Source organism: Microcebus murinus, chromosome 17 (genome assembly GCF_040939455.1).
Source record: "Microcebus murinus isolate Inina chromosome 17, M.murinus_Inina_mat1.0, whole genome shotgun sequence".
NCBI lineage: Eukaryota > Metazoa > Chordata > Mammalia > Primates > Cheirogaleidae > Microcebus > Microcebus murinus.
In genome coordinates this window covers 7,195,306-7,209,040 of record NC_134120.1, presented here as the reverse complement: position 1 = coordinate 7,209,040, position 13,735 = coordinate 7,195,306, and the positions used below count along the sequence as shown (strand labels likewise).

General features: G+C 32.9%; 1 protein-coding gene across 1 annotated transcript in view; it reads right to left on the bottom strand.

The window, feature by feature from the left end:
• Positions 1-13,735, bottom strand: part of RTTN (rotatin) — a 151,787-nt gene that overhangs the window by 48,418 nt on the left and 89,634 nt on the right. Inside the window, exons 33-35 of the mRNA XM_020282122.2 lie at positions 4,580-4,769; positions 3,118-3,209; positions 126-219 (exon numbers count right to left, since the gene is read on the bottom strand). Of these exons, the coding sequence (XP_020137711.2) occupies positions 126-219; positions 3,118-3,209; positions 4,580-4,769 (376 nt within the window). The remainder of the gene's footprint in view (positions 1-125; positions 220-3,117; positions 3,210-4,579; positions 4,770-13,735) is intronic.

Genomic DNA, 13,735 nt, shown 5'->3' with positions numbered 1-13,735 from the left:
ATTCCAACATGTTCTGTGAGTTATTTCATTAATATTTTGTTCTTTAGCCATTTACTTTCAAAATATCTGCCTGGATCAACTTGTCATTTTTCTTTTTAAGGTAGAATGTCTTCCTAAAAGGATACCTTGAGCCACAAACTGGGCATGTGAGGCTTCGGGTAAAAGTGCTGTTGATGGCACAAGTGGTTGAAATTCAGCACTTCCCAATGAAGGTGCCACCTATGAATCAGTAAAGAAAATTATTCACTAAGGTTGCAACATAAAAAATGAAACGTAAGCAACATAAACACAAGACATCTTTAAACAAGGTTTATAATCAAATTATGCCCTACCCTGGAGGAAGAGAACATGGAGTTGGGTGGAGGGCTCTTCTGAGGTAGCATTTACAAGGGCAATGCCCCCAAGGTCACAGTGACACTCTGCTTACTCTAGCTGTACTTTATAAATCATACAGGTCCCAGTCCTTACAAAACTTGTCAAAAAAGTGAACTAATTTTCATTAGATAACAGCATTAAAGTCCCTAACTTGGCATTTAACAGACCAAAATGGATAATGACTCAGCAACAGCACATTGCAAGATAGGACCCAAATCAAAAGATGCCGCTTTCCTTAGAAAAACAAAATGAACAAAAACCAACCCCAACCAATAAAAAAAGGCACATTTTCTCAATTCTATGAGATCAACAAAACAAAGATATAAATAAGCAGATAAGCTGATTAACAAGATTACATCCACTCAACTTATGCCTTAATTTGTAACTTCAAAATTTTCCTATATTTGAAAAAGTATTAGTTGGTCTAAGTACTGACAGCTTTAAACTGACAGCTTAAAGTATAACTAGCATAATCACTAAGTCCTCCAGATTTTATCCTGTTAGGATAAAGACACACATTTTCTTAGGCATGTGAAGCAAAATATAACAACCAGTAGAATTAAGGTAATTAGACTATTTTTAGTCTAATAAAAGTCACTGATTCTAAAACTTCTGTTTGGAAACTCTCAAAAAACAAACAATTGGATTCCAAACTCTAACAGAAAAATACTAGTCTTTAGGAAAAACAATAAGAAATAAGTCTTACATAGGACTATATATCAAAATTCTTAAAAGAATTTATCAAAAAAACTTAAAAGATTTCACTGGTATATATTTCTAAAAGTCTGTGTGACATCCAAACACAAACAAGTTCAAGAACTTCTTTTTAATGGAAGTGTTTCTATTTTAATGATTACAATAAATATTTCCAAAATTTTTTCAGAAAATCTAGAATTCTAAACTATAAGATTTATATGTTAATATAAAATAGAGAAATACAAAAGTTTGATTGGCTTTTGCTTTTTGTACTTAGGTCTTCTGTATTTATAGGATAAATACAACTTCAGTGTTATCTACAAAATAGCTAAGATAACTCAAAGTTCATTAGAGCAATACTATTTACTGAGTACCTATTATAAACAAAGAACTGAAAAATGCACAAAGATTTCTAGGCTAGACTATAGCCCTTTTAACAAACAGGCTAACCAAAGAAGATTTACTTTTAAGCACATAGTGATGCTGTCCTTCTATGAACTAAATAACCAATTAATACAACTCACTTTAGCATGTAATCATATTTCTTTTGTTGAGACAAAGATGTACACTATCTCTACCTTGGAAAGGAAAGTATGACATCTAGTGGAACTGGGGTAATTATCCTACTTTTCCACATAAATGTCCAATCTAGCACTAAACACAAATACTTCTCTTTTGAATCTAGAAAAAAAATAAATAACTCTTAAAACTATAGCAAAAAATAATGGTAATGGTCTTTTGGGAAACTGTAGGAGACAGATTAAATATAATCTTTAAATTATAATGCCTGTATAATTATTTATTATTTTCACATTATTTCTTACTCCAGGAAACAGGAGTATCAACCTCTGCCTTCCTAATAGGTTCTACAAAACAGTAATTATTCCAAAAACACTTTAAAATTAAATGTAGAGTTTTCCAGTTGAGAATAAATGATCGGTAAAAACACTTATAAGGGCCGGGCATGGTGGCTCACACCTGTAATCCTAGCACTGTGGGAGGCCGAGGCAGGTGGATTGCTCAAGGTCGGGAGTTCGAAACCAGCCTGAGCAAGAGTGAGACCCTGTCTCTACTAAAAATAGAAAGATACTGGCCACCTAAAAATATGTAGAAAAAATTAGCCAGGCATGGTGCTGCATGTCTGTAGTCCCAGCTACTCAGGAGGCTGAGGCAGCAGGATTGCTTGAGCCCAGGAGTTTGAGGTTGCTGTGAGCTAGGTTGATGCCACAGCACTCTAGCCCAAGCAACAAAGTGAGACTCTGACTCAAAAAAAAAAAAAAAAAAAAAGAAAAGAAAAGAAAAATGCTTGTAAGAAATTGAAATCTAGTATCAATAATTATTTAGAGATACTCAGTGTCTCAAACTTTTTTGGAACAAAGCAATTTATGCACAAATGAAAGACAAAAACAGGCAGGCATGCATGCAGGCAGGCATACATGAATTTCAGGTATTTCAGATAATCAAGACAAGCTTCTATCTGATATAAGTATTTAGAAGTGTGTTTAAAATTATCAGAATCAAACTGGAATCATTTGAAAGGGTCAACTTTCTTCATATTGCCTTGCCCTTAAGCACAATTTCAGAGCAATCAAGCATTTTTAATCATACAAAATTGGTTCTCTTCTACTACCACTGATAAATATTTTGACACTTTTATACTATCAAAAGAGATAGGAAAGAAGTTGAAAACTCTCAAGTAAAAGGATATTCAGTATAGCTATACTTCAGCAAAGCAAACCCTATTCCAACTCCGCTATTTACAGCACTACTGGTCACAAAGTTAACTTCTCAGTGAGTTGCTCAGGCAAAAAAAAGGAAAATAGTGTTCACAATGTATGGCTGATATACAGGCTAAATACAATAATTTAAGTAAATACCTAACTGAATTTTGCACAGATAGCACTGGAAAGGAAAGATTTATTTGAATAAATCATAGCTTGTTTTATCATAAGCTAACACTTTGTATACATTCGTATCTCTCCACTATACAGAATCAAATTTTTTTGGAGATTAAAAATGAAGCACTTAAGCACTCTTTGCATGTACCATTGTTTCTGAGGTGGAGAGAGAACTTGGATCAAGATCTTGACTGGATATCCTAGATGGAGCCTGCCAAAACTTTAATGAGTCATCTAAACCTGTAAAAAGAAGAAAACTGTTAACACAGATACTCTCCCAGGTACTATAACAATTAATTAAAAGAGTATTCATTACAAGAAAGCAATCAAAAACTAAGGGAAAAAATACTTATATGGATCTGGCTTCTAAGATAGACTAGTATTTAAAAAATAAAAAACTAAGGAAAGAGATTTTTTAATATACGTAAGAATCATTGAGAGTTTGTTAAACTGGTTTCCTGAGCCCTAGTCCCAAAGATTCCAATGCCCTGGGTCAAAGTGAGGGCCACAAATATGCATTTCTAACAAGCTTACAGAAGATACCACTGCTGTTGGTTCATGCTTGAGTAACTGATCCAGAGAAATGCAAACAATTAAGTGAGTCACTTTCCTAATTAGAAACATTTATTTAAAATGTTCAAAAATTTCATCAAATGTCATTTTCTTAATTCCTCCAAAAAGTGATCAAAGAAATGAATTATAAATTCACATTCAATTATGTCAGGTAAAAAAATTTCATATATGCAACTTATTCTTAACTCTTAACTCAGAAAAAAATATGTACATATAGACACATATAAATAAATTTTATTTATGCATATATACACACACAGGATAGGAAGTAAACACAGAAAAATGTTAACATTTGGGAATTTTTGTACTATTCTTAAACCTTTTGTGTAACTGTGAAATTATGTGAGGATGTTAAATAATTACTTTAAAATATAAATTTAAAAATATAACCTATTTATATTATTAAATTATTATGACATAATTATTTTTATGTGCTAACATTATATACTTAGCAAGTCTAAGAGACTCTACCTATAGAAGTAAAAAGGGTTTCAGCAAATTATTTTGAAAAATGAATTAACATACCCCAAATCAACAGCTTTTTGACACGTTAGCAAAATGAATTAGAAAATTTAGTGGGAAAAGATCTTATTCATAAAAGAGGGGAAATAACTATAGATTGCCTAGAAATGAAAGTTCCAAAAATGTTTAAGACATAATACAGGAAAAAGAACTATAAAGTTTTACTGAAGGGCATAAATAACTTATGAAACTAATAAGATGTCAAAAATTGGTTTCCATGAAGAATTTATAACATAGAAAAATGCTTAGCCAATGTTTAGTGAAAGAAGATAATACAAAAACGTACATAAGATATGAACACGATTATGTAAAACAAACAAAAGCTATATAGAGAAAGAAGATTGGAAGAGAAAATATATCCTAATATAACAAAGGTATTCTCTGAATGGTGGGTCTGGAGATGAACACATTTTCTGTGTAATTTTCATTGTTTTCCAAATATTTTTTAATAAACACATATGTTTTTAACAGTTCTTAAAATGTTTTTTGTAAAAATTAAAATATATCATACTTACCATTTAAATCACTGCTTTCTGAAGTTCTATCGAAAGCAGAAAAATTCAAACTAAACATATACTGTCCTAGGTAACAATGTTTTGCCATCTGATTCAAATGTTCATAAAAATGGCAGTGATACAAAAGAGCCTGAAGAGCAGGTTTTCCTACGAGCGACAGGCCCGAGTCCTCATCGTGAACACAGGGACCCTGTAGGAAAAAAGGGAGAGAAAAAGAGAAACACTCATATATCACATAATTTCTTCAAAAAGATCCATTGTCTCCACTCAAGGAAACAAATGGGTCCCAAAAGCTACCATGTTCCTCCCACTCTGCCTCTGTCCTTGTAGTCACAGCAGCCTGTCCCTAAGGCAAATTACTTCATAACACTCCAGGTCTTTGCTGCCTAAACACCCACTGAAGGCAGAAAGCTGATCTATTCTACCTTTCAATAGGCCATTTAAAATGTTTCTATGAAATGATCAGCTTTAACCAAGTAATCATATACTTGAGCCACAAATGCAATAAAAGCAGTATTTTTCAATTTACACACAATAGTAAAATAACAAGTATTAACATATCTGAAATAATGTGGGGTCCAAGTAATTATGTTTAGAAGTTTTTTTTGAATCTATCAATAATCCAGATAAAATGAAAAGGTTCATCAATATCCACAGCAAAATCTGTCTCTCCACATTACTTCCCACTGAATTAACTCTAACAAGGAAAAAAAAAAGTGCAAACACATCCACACACACATACACCTGCCACCAGGAGGCCAAAAACAATCTATCACACATTTTTATCTCTTTGTATTTTTCTTCAAATAACTTTTTACATTGCCACTGACTATTTTTCCTGGAATGTCCAATGGCAAAAATTAAGTAAATAGAGGATTGGCTTAAAGTTTGCAAATATTCCTATCAGTAATTCATAAATATTTCTGTTTTCTGGAAAATAATAATCAATGAAGATTTTAAAACAGACCATAAGAAAGAGGGAAAAATAAAAGATAAAAACTAGAAATCTAAGTGCCAACAAGAAATATATGGTCAAAACATATTCAAAGTTCTCCTTGAACCATTAAGATGTGTGTGTGTGTGTGTCTCTTCTTTCATCCCTCCCCATCACTAAGAAAAGGTGGATATAAAAACTTTACTCTTCAGGAAGATAAATGAATTCACAAGTTAAAGGTATAATTACACTAACAAGATTGTTTCCATTAATACTCCTTTTAAAGGATATTTATATCTATAGTAATAAAACCTCCTACTTCAATATTAAATGTCTTTTATGATTCTCAAGTTGCAATTGTTGTGTTCTAATAAATCTACCCAATGCTGTGAGCTTATTCTTCATAAATAGAGCAATTTACATAATAAATAAGACTATTTAATGAACAGCTAGCACATGATGGTCATTGTTGTTATATTAAATTTAGAGGTCTAGAAGAAGCAGGTAAAACAGAAATATGAGAACAGGATCATAACAGCTCCCATTTACTAACCAAGGTATATGTTATAGGCAATGCGGCCCTTTAACACATTACTTATCTAGGGTGAAGTATTCATCCAAAATCACAGAGCCAGTCTTAACATTCATAGCTTCAAAAAAATTCTATCTTTTAATCAAGTTATAACATTCTTATATGTACAAAATATCTCAAACACACAAGAGATCTGTAATAGCTACTTAAAATCACAAATTAAAGACCTCACTATAAAAACTCAGGGAAGGAATTAACAACCAAGGTGAGAATTACAGTTCAGCTAAGTTTACTAGCTTAACTCCAACCCCCTATAAAAATTCAATGAATCAATCAAAATAATTAAAGCAGTACAAAAACAGTTTCATTAAATATATTTCATAATCACACCTACAATAATTTTAAAATAGTTTATTATATAGGTTATATAAAATTATTATATAAAATTATTCACAATTTTTTATTTTTAAAAAATTGTATCTATGTAATTGATTCCTCTATCAAGAACAACTACACTCTTGAATTCATAAAGGTTTAATGAAAATACATAAAGAAATGTAAACTGTATAAATCTTGAAAATAGAAAAATTTTGAGTATTTATAGCTCTTTAAGAGCTCTTAAATCTGCTGATTCTTTATACATTTAAAGGACTACTGAAGCTGATGGTTATACCATTTGTTAGCAAGACAGGAGTTATAAGCCCAATGTCTTCTAAATCCAAATTTTCTTTAGTTATAAGTATTTTCAAAGTAAGTAAGAAGTTATATATGTAAGTACGATATTAGGATTCCTATAATTGTTCTCTAAATATGTAAAATTGTAAAGATAAAGAATATAAAGATATAGATAAAGAATATAATTAACCATCACATTTACCCTTCATTTTTAAAATTCATTTTTTTCTAGGTCTAATATATTAAAAAACAGATTTAGAAAACAAAGATAAGAAAAGAAATCTTAATGAGACATAAATTTATAATTAAATCTACCTAATAAAGTTTTAGAATATAATTTTTTCTCTCTGTCTATAAATCATGGTAAAAATTATTCAGCCTACCAAGACTGAGCAACCTAAACTAATTTGGCTATGAATAAAGAATTCCAGAAAACAGTGCAAAAAATATTAAGAGATAATGAGAGATAGAATTCAAGAGGCCTAATATGAGACTCATATGATTTCTGGAAAGATAAAACATAACACACAAGAGAGGGAAAGTCATTTTTAAAGGGAATAAATCCAAAAAATTTTTTCATAGCCAAAAAGATATAGAACACCCAGGTCCTCACATTATAGAGTGTAATGATAATCAAGCAAGAGAAATGAGAAAAGACAAATAATCATAAAATTCTAGAAGACCAAGGATAAAGAGAAGATGGTAAAAGAAAAAGCCACAAAGAGGTAAAAAGAATCAAACAGAAATTCAACTTTTCATCAATACCATTAGAAGCTAGAAGAGAGTGGAACAAAATTCTTAGGAGGATTTTCAACCTAATATCTGGTAACTAGCCAAACTATCAATCCAGTACAATTTAAAGACTCATGAGATTTATCTCTCATGCACTTGTCATTAGGTAGGAATACAATCATTTTGAGGATGATTACTAGGAAAAAGGGTTCTAACTGAAGAGAAAGGAAGATTAAGAGCTTAGAAAGACTTCAGATATGATATGGAGTCACAATACAAGAAAAAACAGAAACTCCAAAGAAAAATAATCACTCAAATCAATTTCTGAATTATGTATATGTATATACACATACATACACAAATATGTGAACATACAAATGTATGCACATACACATAGAAATCCTAGGAAAATTTTCCTCTGAGTATAGATGGGTTGGCTCCAGAAGCAGAGATAAGAAAATGTAACCACAGCCCACTAAGTGGCTCTGTAGTGAATTATTGGTTTTCAATTTTTAGAATCAACCTATACATAAAATTTAGACTGCAGAAGAGAATATAAACAACTCAACATACTTTTACCTTTACAAAGCAAAAGTAAAAATAAAACTGGCGAAGATTAGCATTAGAAGTGGGGAAGGGAGACCAATGAAAAGATAAGAACGTAGCCACATTTTAATCATCTTCTAATGGGGGGCCAAGAGATACAGTGCACAGGTAACAGCATTAGCAACAGCAGGTGAGACCCACAAAGAAACTAAGAACAGTAATACAACTATTTTGGCAGGACACTGTGTAAATGAGTTAAATCCTTTGAAGCAGTAAATGAATAAACATATTATTGCAAACATACTATTTGGATATACAGGGATAACCCCCTGAACAATTAAAGTCAGTGAGGAAAAGTTGTCTCAGCAAATGGAGAGGGGTAGTGAATTTCACTGTAAATTCTACTAGCTCTTTTAACCATATGTATTTATTGCAAACATACTATTTAGATAGACAGGGATAACCCCCTGAAGAATTAAAGACAGAGAGGTAAAGTTGTTTCAGCAAATAGAGAGGGGTAGTGAATTTCACCATAAATTCTACTAGCTCTTTTAACCATATGTATTTATTACTTGAAAAAGATTTCTTCTAAAAAATTCGAACAATTAGTGCATTCAAAATATTTTTAACTTTTCAAAAGAAAAACAAATGATCTGAAATATGCACATAGCACATAACTGTAATTTCTCACCTGATTTAACTAAGCATTAAGCCGAAATCCCCATTCTCTACATGCCAAAGCTTCCTAGTGGCAATGGCATATTATCAACAGAGCTTTACTCACAGCAATGGAGGGAGCCAAGCCCAGCATATGCACAAATGATGGCCTAACTCAGGCTTTCACAGATGACTGATGGTGGAAGAGCCAAAACAATGAAGTCTTTCATGCATGCACAAGGCTCTGCTCCATAGATCCATCAGTAATTGATGGGGTTGTCTTCTAGTATAGTGAGGAAATCAGCACAATCAGGTCTAATTGCCCGGTCTTAAAACCTGTCTCCTTCTGTATCCTTACCAGCCTGCCCTCAGGTGAGTACGGCACTGCCAGATCACCTGCTGAATTGCCAGGGAGAACTGAGAAGGACAGTATGCAAAGAAAGAAAACTCTTCAAGTCACCAGGTGCCATTACAAATAAATTTACAAAGAAAAGTGCAAATTAATTATGTCACAGAAAGCTCCAATTAATTTGAAAACACTGTTCTTAAGCATGCAATAAACTAGAATATTAATTTTAAAATACATGCTTTACTCCTGGTGCCAGAGAGCTAATATACCCATTAACTATGACTGAAAAGGATCTAGAAGAAAAAAACTGCATTTAAGAAAAACAGAGAATTGATATTTTCAGAATAAAAAGGAATTGCTTTTATATATAACAAATAAAAATGCCATAATATAATCCAGAGACTGTAAAAAAATGACCCTAAATACATCAGAAACCCTTACCTACATGTAAATTATAAATATCATTAAGATACTACCATTTTACCAACTATTCACCGTTTTGTGAAAATATTCATTATGCTTCATGATTAATACCTTAAAAGATTAAAATATGCCTATTAACTACAAATATGAAAGTAATATATACTACAACCATAAATGAGTTGACTATTAATAAAACATACACAAACATATACACAGATAGTTATTAGCTTCATCCACAGAGAGGACATAGAAGCAATGCCACCCAGGGAACAATGAACATATCTGACAAACCCAGGTCTTGATTACTAAATATCATTCTCCATGAAAAAGAATCACAACCCTTTGAACAAATATCTGACTCCAGGCTGGAGCTTGGAGAGTCCAGAATATCTTGCTGTACGAGAAAGTAAAGAAATGCTCGAAGACTGACAAAAGCATGTTAAAAGAACACAAAAGTGGCCGGGTGCAATGGCTCCCACCTATAATCCTAGCGCTCTTGGGAGGCCAAGGCGGGAGGACTGCTTGAGCTTAGGAGATCAGCCTGAGCAAGCAAGACCCCGTCTCTACTAAAAACAGAAAAATTAGGCCAGGCGCGGTGGCTCACGCCTGTAATCCTAGCTCTCTGGGAGGCCGAGGCGGGCGGATTGCTCAAGGTCAGGAGTTCAAAACCAGCCTGAGCAAGAGCGAGACCCCGTCTCTACTATAAATAGAAATAAATTAATATGTATATAAAAAATTAGCCGGGCATGGTGGCGCATGCCTGTAGTCCCAGCTACTTGGGAGGCTGAGGCAGAAGGATCGCTCGAGCCCAGGAGTGTGAGGTTGCTGTGAGCTAGGCTGATGCCACGGCACTCACTCTAGCCTGGACAACAAAGCGAGACTCTGTCTCAAAAAATAAAAAAAAAAAAACAAAAAAACAGAAAAATTAGCCAGGCATTGTAGCACGTAACTGTAAGGCCCAACTACTAGGGAGGCTGAGGCAAGAGGATTGGTTGAGCCCAGGAGTTTAAGGTTGCAGTGAGCTATGATGACACCACTGCACTCTACCCGTGACAGAGGAAGACTCTGTCTCCAAAAAAAGAAAGGACATAAGAGTCATCAGGAAGAGACTCCCCCAGCCAAAGCTAGAATAATATGAACATCTAAACAAATAATGATAGGAACACATTATAACCTATAAAACTAAGAATTCTTCAGTTCATACTAGTACAAATAAGTAACTAAGTGGGGAAGAAAGAAAAGCTCTTCTTTACAGTAGAATATAATAAATGTAGAAAGAAATGATAAAATTAGAAAATCATTTGACAACCATGCAGTAAAAATTGTTTTGACAAGTATCATGAATGGAAGTTAAAAATAGTGAGAGAAAGTTTGATGAGAAGCATATTTATAGTTTCAAAGCACCTCCTTGCAAAAGGAAAAACCGTAACTCCACAATGGAAAAAACAGGCAAACTCTATCTTAACCAAGTTATCAAACTTAAAATTACCAATAAATGCAAAAAAGAGATATAATATCTCTTGATATGATGCACTAAGAAAAACACATCACTTCTATGGTTTTTCTGCCAAAAATGCATAACCCAAATCTAATCATGAGTTAAAAGACAAATCTAACTGAAGGATATTACAAACAAGAAAATAGCCAGTACTCTTCAAAAATGTTAAGGTCATAAATGTTAAAAATTTAGAAAGTATTTCAGATGAAAGAAACTAAACAGGTATGACAATTACATGTACTGTGTGTCCCTAAATTATATCCTAGTTCTAGGATTTTTTTTTTCTTTGCTATAAACAACAGCAGTGGGACAATTGGAAAAACCTGAGTACTCTCCTAATTGGGATAATTATTCTTGTGTATGTAAGAGAATGTCCTTACTTTTAGGCAATTCTTACTTAAGTGTTTAGGGGAAAAGCAGCATTATGTCTATGACTCTCTAACAGTTCAGAAAAAAGATGCTAGATGAACGGAGCTAAAGCAAATGTGATGAAAGGACATGTGGGAGATATGGGTGAAGGGCATATGAAAATTGTACTGTTTTCACAACTTTTCTATAAATCTAATTTTTCAAAATAAAAAGTTCTTTTAAAAAAAGGTGTACATGCCCATTCAAGGTCCTGTCACAAATGTCGAAAGGAACTAAAGCATGAATGAGTAAATTTCCATCACACGCTGACAACCCATTATATTATTTAAGTGCATGAAATTACATTGAAATGTGATAACATTTTCAAGTGGAAATACCAGCTTTAATATTACAAAAATTACACATAAGCTACCATCATCATACATAAATTATTATAACAGTGTTCCCTAGCCACGTGTTTGTCTTCCCTTGCAGTCATAAGCCCTGAGCGCTCAATCTGATCATCTGCAAATCCCTAACATTTACACACCCAACAAATGTTTACAGAAATGAACTGAAACAAATTATATTGATAATTCCTCTCTGATCAATAAATTTCCTTGTTATAATCAACTCTAAAATTGGTTGTTAAAGTTGCAACGATATGGATTTCTGACATTGGTCTTCAAATTAAACCCAACAACAGAAGCATCCACATGAAGGAGTACTGACTCCTAGGCTGACTATGGGGAAATGATTTACACAACACTGGGTGGTTGGGAGCCAAGATACGGTTTTGGGTCACTTGGACACTAATTCTCTTTTCTCTCCTTGAGAAAGGGATGTAGCTTTGATGAGGCTGTGTTTGACTCAAGGACAAGACCAGTGTTTATAAACATGCCCCTTAAAAATTATTGTCCTGACTATAAAAGAGCTAGGGTACACCAAAGACTGATGCAGCAGGAACTCAGTTCTAGTATCCAGCAGGAGCCTGCCTTCAAGGCCCCTTTCGTGGATGCTAGGGGCCAAGGAAAGATGTGCTGAGATAAGCTCTTTCTCTGCTCCTCCTCTTTGTGACCACTCCACTACCAGTGTTTCCATATCCAAAGAAAAATAAATGGGGAATTACGCTGCAAAAATTAAGACTTTATTTTTAATTTTTTTTATTTAATGATATTAAGACTAAGAGGATAATGTGAATGCTTTGCCCATTTTAATGAATCAGCCAAGACTGATAGAGCACTTACCTTCTCTAAGGTGCAGGTGGGGAGTAACATTTTTAAAAATATAAAAAATATAGCCCTAACCTTCAGAAACAAACATCCTACTTAAAAAGATAAAGTTAAATAATGAGAAATAAGGCAAGGCAGTAAAGACAGCACATGGAAAAGAACCTAATTTAATGGAAAATACATTAAATGCCAGTGTCTTTCAGAGAAGAGGAAGATAAAAATGGATTGTAGTGGTAGTCAAAGTATTTTTTAAATACTTTCTAAAAATAAATTGTTTTAAATTATTTAATCCTCGTCAAGTTCCAGAAAAGATTTAAGACCTATTACAAGGAAAGGGAAACTATAACATGATAGTAAAAATATGCTGGGGATGAAATAAATAAAAAAAAACAAACAGAGGTACAATAAAAGTGAAACCAGGAATAAAGTTTAAAAGTATATACTAAAAAAGCCACAGTTGATAAGAGGGGTCCAAACTTTCTGGTATTCAGCAATAAAAAGGAAACACAGCTAGTTATATAATTCATAATTTAGACATGCATATTATTACTATTCAGAAGCATAACAATTCCAGACAGCAACATGAAATAAAAATTTATGCTCATGTGGGAGGAAAGAAGTGGAAAAGAGGTAGTAATCGTAAAGAGAATGCTGTAGAAAGCCTAATGGAACATGAACGTTAGAGGACATCAATTTAGACTGCAGGCATCAAAACAAAGTGCAAAGAAGTAAAAGCAAAGTAAAAGAAGAAAAAGTAATATATATATATATATTTTTTTCATCTCAACCAAAATAAAATTTTTAACAAGACTCCTGGACATGCAACTTCATGCTATATCCTCCAAAATACTGTGAAAGGTACACCAACATAAGGAAATGAAACATTTTTGTTGAATAAGATTATTGTGCATAATTCTATAAAAATTGCTTTAATTTTAAAATACTAGATTTGTAGCACATTCTTTCTGGCTATAATAAACTTGCAAACATCACAACTTTGAGACAAAGATTTATAAACTCCATCATCTATATTTGAAGCTGATTATCTTTCTACCTTCTTACCGTAGCTGTTTCCACTTTGGTATTTCAGATACCACTAAACTTTTTTTAAATTGGGGGACAAATGCTGAGTTACCTACTATTTACACTTGATAAGTGAGAACACTTAAAAACAAAAAATAATAACCAAAAAAAAGATTTTAAAAGAGAAGGCCGAGTGCAGTTGCTCAG